This window comes from Zootoca vivipara, chromosome 2 (assembly GCF_963506605.1).
Source record: "Zootoca vivipara chromosome 2, rZooViv1.1, whole genome shotgun sequence".
Taxonomy (NCBI): domain Eukaryota; kingdom Metazoa; phylum Chordata; class Lepidosauria; order Squamata; family Lacertidae; genus Zootoca; species Zootoca vivipara.
Window position 1 is genome coordinate 86448866 of NC_083277.1, and position 6308 is coordinate 86455173.

Below are 6308 nucleotides of genomic sequence, written 5' to 3' on the forward strand. Positions count from 1 at the left end.
CATGTGTGGTTTGCAAGATGATGTGAATGTCCCCTGCAGGCAGCAAAGAGTTGTTTAGCTATTTAGATTTTCCTACATCTAAGAAGATAGATGAGGGAAACAATATATCCTAATCTTTTCCTAAATGATATTTATTGCCATTATAATCAGATCACAATAGAGAGAAGCTAAGCAAAAAGAGATTAAGCCCTGCTGGAACACAGAGATCAGACAGTGTGACCAATCTCATGTAGACAAGGGCCGAGACCTATATTTAAAAGCACCAAACCAGAAGTTACTTCTGACTTCTTTGCTTTAAATCACCAGGGCTCAAGCGTAATGTCAATTTCATTTCAGGCAATTTTGCGAGCCCCTTTCACTCCAGAGACAATTTCCAAAAATGCTGGGAATCCTTTTCAAACTGTGTAACATTGGATAAACTAACTCAAGGATGATCAACATGGAATATTCCAGAAGTTGGACTTCAATGCCTGACGGTCCCAGCCAACAGGGCCAATGATCAGGAGTGATCAGTTGTACTACAACAACAAATCTGGAGAGCATCGTGTTGGCTACCCCTGAACCAGCTGAAGAAAATGGCAGATCACACAGGCCGAGTCTATTCTTAAATAGCTCCTGTTTTTCAAACAAGTTGTGATTTTTTTTAAATGGAGGTTGCCTTTGTCTGTCATGTTGCAACTTAAACAGACAATTTGGAGTGCCATTGCATCCATTTGCCCCACCCTGGCCATGGGTCTGGACAGAATGTTTAAGAAAAACCACAACTTCCAGTCATTTTTAATAGTATATCCTCCCTCGGTCTCACAGACACATATAGTCCTTTGTAGGCTGTTATGTACTGAGCTGAATCCTAGAACAATAGGATTCAGAATCAGCGGGAGCTACCCAATCCAACTCCAGGTGGAAGTGAATCCGCAACCTGATTGGCCTGCTGGAGCAGCCAATCAGGCGGCTGGCAGAAGTGAATCTGCTACCTGATTGGCCTGTAGGAGCAGCCAATCAGGCTGCAGGCAGAAGTCAATCCACAATATAATTGGCCCACAGGTGTAGCCCTGAAGTAGCCAATCACGCAAGGCCCATTGTGTAAATAATGTATATAAGCAGATGGTTTTGGGAAAAGAGCCATTCGTCTTCTCTTCTTCTCCTTGATGAATATGAGCTGAATAAAGAGCATGAAATTCACTCTCGACTCCGAGTATATTTCACTGGCGACGAAGGTGGGATCCTGCTGAGCTGACCGCCACCACGCACTGCACTGCAGCACCGCCACCTGCTGCACCGCTGCATCGCACCGTGCATCCAGGCTTCAGCTCCAGGACCCAAGGAACCCAGAATGGCAACCGACAGCAGCTTCTTGCCATTCAAACCAGCATCAGGAGACTGGGAAGGGTACGCCGCCCGTTTCAACTTCCTCCTGCAAGCGAAAGAAGTCACCAACGATGCCATGAAGAGGGCGACATTCTTCAGCGTCTGTGGAGAGGAGACGTTTGAAATTGCCCGGGCTCTCCTTGCACCTAGAGATGTCGCTACCGTCTCTTACAAAACAATAATGGAACGGCTGAAGGAGCACTTTTCACCACAGCCCTCGGTGGTAGCTTGCCGAAATGCCTTCTACGCAAAGCGGCAAGCCCCAGGGGAAACCATAACTGGGTTTGTGACCTCCCTCCGCCAAGCCGCCCGGTTATGCAACTTCTCAGAGTTGGAGAACATGCTTCGTGACCGCCTCGTTGGTGGCCTGAGGGACGAGATGTTGCAACGACGCCTCTACGCCAAAAAAGACCTCACGTTCCAGATTGCTCTGGAGGAAGCCCTGGCAACCGAAGCCGCCGAGAGGTCAACGCAAGAGGCACGACCGGCCCCGCCATCCCAACCGAGGGTCTACCACGAAGACCTCACCGACGAATCCGAATCTGACAGGGAGGAAGTACACCGAGTACAGCGGCGCACTCAAGCAGCACACACACCACAGCAGCCTCGACGAGAAGGAGGGAACTGTGCAAGCTGCGGGGAGAACCACGAGAGGAGGACCTGTCGTTTCCGCAACGCAGAGTGCAGGCAGTGCAGAAAATTGGGACACATCGCCCGGGTGTGTCGGGCTCGACTCACCCGTCGACAAGCATCAGATGACCGACCCAGGAGCCCCAGGTCACATGGCACCATGCACCAAGGCAACTCGACGGAGATCACGGACTACCAGGTATTCCAGTTGCCCCATCCCAGCACAGAGAAAATTTATATAGAGGTACAGATAGAGGGAGCCCCATGCCGCATGGAGCTGGACACGGGTTCAACTCTATCCATAATCTCGGCCCGAACATTAAGGGAACTGTGCCCTAATGGGGGTCCCAAACTAAGGCCGGCCCCATTCACCCTCCGGGACTTCCAGAAACGTAAGGTCCCTACAATGGGGGTGGGGACCTTCAGGGTGCAATATCGAGGGCGAAAGCAACAATTGGACTTGCTGGTAGTTAAGGGCCCCTACGTTAGCTTACTGGGACTGGCATGGTTTGGACCTCTGGGGCTAGCCGTTACCGGGGTGAACCGCACTAGCTTACAAGTGGACGTGGACGCCATATGCAAAGAGTTTCCAGGGGTTTTCGATGGGGCATTGGGACGATATACAGGACCCCCCATTGCCCTACAGCTAGACCCCGCTGTACGACCCATCAGGCACAAGGCCCGCCGGGTCCCGTTCGCCCTGAAACCCCGCATAGACGAGGAATTGGACCGGCTCGTGGAGCAAGGAGTGCTGGAGCCGGTGCCCAACGCCCCCTGGGAAACTCCAATTGTCACACCCGTCAAGCCTAACGGTTCGGTCCGCATCTGTGCAGACTACAAATGCACCATAAACAAGGCTCTCACGGCCCATGCATACCCAGTGCCAGTGGTCAGCCATGTCCTCGCCACCCTGGCTGGGTCAAAAATCTTTGGCAAACTGGACTTGGCCCAAGCGTATCAACAGTTGCCTGTGGACGAAGCCACAGCAGAGGCTCAGACGATTGTGACGCACAGAGGGGCATTCAGAGTAAAGCGGCTGCAATTTGGCGTTAGCGTGGCACCAGGCATATTCCAGAATCTAATGGACTCTCTCCTTAAAGGGATTCCTGGCGTCACCCCCTTCTTCGATGATGTACTGATCGCCGGGCCCACACCAGAGGAATTTGAGGACCGCCTCCGCTCCGTCCTGCACCGTTTCCAGACGGCGGGCCTCAAGGTGAAGCGGGAAAAGTGTTTACTGGGAGTGCCGCAGGTGGACTTTCTGGGATTTAAGGTGGACGCAGAAGGGGTCCATCCAACCGGTGACAAGGTACGGGCCATTTGTGAGGCCCCAGCGCCCAAGAGCAAGCCCGAACTTCAGTCATTCTTGGGACTATTGAACTTTTACCATGCCTTCCTTCCCCATAAGGCAGCGGTAGCGGAGCCCCTACACAGACTCCTAGATAAAAGGGCCCCTTGGGTGTGGGGCCAGCGACAAAGGGCCGCATTCCAGGCAGTCAAGGACTTGCTCGTCTCGAACTCGGTCTTGGCACACTTCGACGAGAGGCTGCCAGTGGTGCTGGCATGCGACGCCTCTCCCTATGGCATCGGCGCTGTCCTGGGACACCAACTCCCGGATGGAAGAGAGGTGCCGGTGGCATACTTCTCCCAGACGCTTGCTGCAGCCGAACGAAACTACTCACAGATTGACAAGGAGGGTCTGGCAAGCGTGAAGGGCGTAAAAAAATTCCATGATTTCTTGTACGGGCGGCCCTTTACCATAGTGACTGACCACAAGCCGTTGCTTGGCCTGTTTGCCCCCGAGAAGCAGACCCCCCAAGTGTTGTCTCCACGTGTCCTCAGGTGGTCAATTTTCCTTGCCGGCTACCAGTATGCACTAATCCACCGCCCTGGGAAGGCGATGGGCCACGCAGACGCACTCAGCAGGCTACCACTACCAGAAACAGGCCCCGACCCAGCGCCTGCGCAAGAGGTTATGACCCTGGAGCTGCTTCACGACCGACCCATTCAGGCACAAGAAGTTGCGCACCATTCCACAAAAGATAGGGTCATCTCCCGGGTCCTGGACTGGGTGTGGCGAGGATGGCCCAGCAGCAGCCCCGGGCCAGAATTCGCTGGCTACACAAACCGCAAACATGAACTGTCGGCCCACAAGGGGTGCCTGTTATGGGGAAGCAGGGTCGTTGTTCCCCAGCCCCTCCGCAAAAGGGTCCTCACAGCCCTACACGAGACACACCCAGGGGTAGTGAGGATGAAGGCCCTTGCCAGGAGTTATGTGTGGTGGCCGGGGATTGACAGAGAGATAGAGGCCTGGGTCCAACACTGCCAGACCTGCCAAGAATCCCGCCCGGATCCCCCAAGGGCCCCAGTCCAGCCCTGGGAGTCCGCCCGACATCCATGGTCACGCTTGCACGTGGACTTCGCTGGCCCCTTCCAGGGAAAAACATTCTTCATAGTGGTGGATTCCTACACCAAATGGCTGGAGGTCGCACTGGTACCGTCCACTTCTACGGCGGCAGCCATCCGGGTACTACGTAAGCTGTTTGCAACCCACGGGCTCCCTGACACCCTCGTCTCGGACAATGGAACCGCATTCACGTCAGAGGAGTTCCAGACCTTCACAGCGCAGAACGCCATCCGCCACATCCGCTCAGCACCATTCCACCCTGCCACCAATGGCCAAGCGGAGCGCATGGTGCGGACCACCAAGGACAGCCTCCGCCGCATAACACAAGGGGACTGGGAATATCGCCTTGCCACATTTCTTCTAGCACAGCACAGCACCCCAAGCACAACGACGGGCCGGAGCCCAGCTGAACTACTCATGGGCCGGCGCCTTGCAACTAGACTGGACCGACTTCACCCCGACAGAGCTCAGGATGAGGTAGTGGAGGGGAAAGGCAGGAACCCCCGGACATTTGTGGCCCAGGACCCAGTGTATGCAAAGAATTTTGGGGCAGGCCCAGCATGGGTACCCGCCACAGTCACCAAGGTGACCGGTCCCGTGTCGTACGAGGTACTAACGGAAGGGGGGCAATGTTGGCGCCGCCACTGCGACCAGCTACGGCGACGATTCCCAGGAGGAACCCGGGAGGAGAGCGGGACAGAGGGGCCCCAAGGGGACAGCAGGGCAGTGAGGCCTGTAGAGCGAGAGGGGTGGGCAGGGGAAGCAGAAGCAGTAGGCACAGAGGGGCGCCCCGAGGCTGGAAGGACACCGGAACCAGAGTCACAACCTAGTGGTTCAGTGGCGCCAGACCAGACAGCCCCGGCACAGCCAGCAGCCTCGGAACACGAGCCAGAACCAGAACCCCTGACCAAGGAACACCCCAGGCCACAACGCACACGGAGGCGGCCAGCAGACCTTGGGGACTATGAATGCAACTTCCCGGGCAGGACTGGAACTTAGAGGGGAGGGGTGTTATGTACTGAGCTGAATCCTAGAACAATAGGATTCAGAATCAGCGGGAGCTACCCAATCCAACTCCAGGTGGAAGTGAATCCGCAACCTGATTGGCCTGCTGGAGCAGCCAATCAGGCGGCTGGCAGAAGTGAATCTGCTACCTGATTGGCCTGTAGGAGCAGCCAATCAGGCTGCAGGCAGAAGTCAATCCACAATATAATTGGCCCACAGGTGTAGCCCTGAAGTAGCCAATCACGCAAGGCCCATTGTGTAAATAATGTATATAAGCAGATGGTTTTGGGAAAAGAGCCATTCGTCTTCTCTTCTTCTCCTTGATGAATATGAGCTGAATAAAGAGCATGAAATTCACTCTCGACTCCGAGTATATTTCATAGGCCTTTCTCGGTCTTTCCTGGCTGATGAAGCTTCTGGTTTCTTGTTCCGACCAAGGGGAGGCTTATGCACATAAAACTACTTTCAACAGCCTCTATCAGTCAGGGATGTTGTTGTCAGGTAAACAGTCTGATCTCTGCAAAGGGCCCTGTAATTTACGGCTGAGATCAGCTCCACACCTTGGCTTAGCTTCAACAAATGCTTCTGCTGGAGCTGTAATGCCAAATTGTCCTCCGCGCCATCTGCTTGCAATATCCACTTCCAAGCACATAAAACCCATTAACATCCTCACAAACCAGCCTGTTTTATCAAGCTCCATATGAATGACTTCAGAACAATTACAAGGGGACCAGGGAGGGAGGGGGAATTACTAAAACACATAGCACTCATCATTAATAGCTTGTTATATACAAAACTGATGTATATAGCTATCATATACTACACTTGATCCACTGCATAAATGTTTTCTTTAGCATATTTCTAATGTTGTTAATTTATCTGTTGCTGTCACACTGCT

The 6308-nt window shown here is 53.7% G+C and overlaps 1 protein-coding gene across 1 annotated transcript; it reads left to right on the plus strand.

Moving 5' to 3' along the window:
- The first annotated feature begins 848 nt into the window (after positions 1-848).
- Positions 849-5754, plus strand: LOC132591745 (uncharacterized protein K02A2.6-like). The gene has a single exon (XM_060271810.1). It carries the CDS (start codon positions 1334-1336, stop codon positions 5402-5404), a length of 4071 nt encoding a protein of 1356 aa, XP_060127793.1. The 5' UTR covers positions 849-1333; the 3' UTR covers positions 5405-5754.
- The last annotated feature ends 554 nt before the right edge of the window (positions 5755-6308 follow it).

What these genes read in the sequence shown, in the direction of transcription:
- LOC132591745 (XM_060271810.1), top strand. Translation starts at nt 1,334, where the DNA reads ATGGCAACCGACAGCAGCTTCTTGCCATTCAAACCAGCATCAGGAGAC.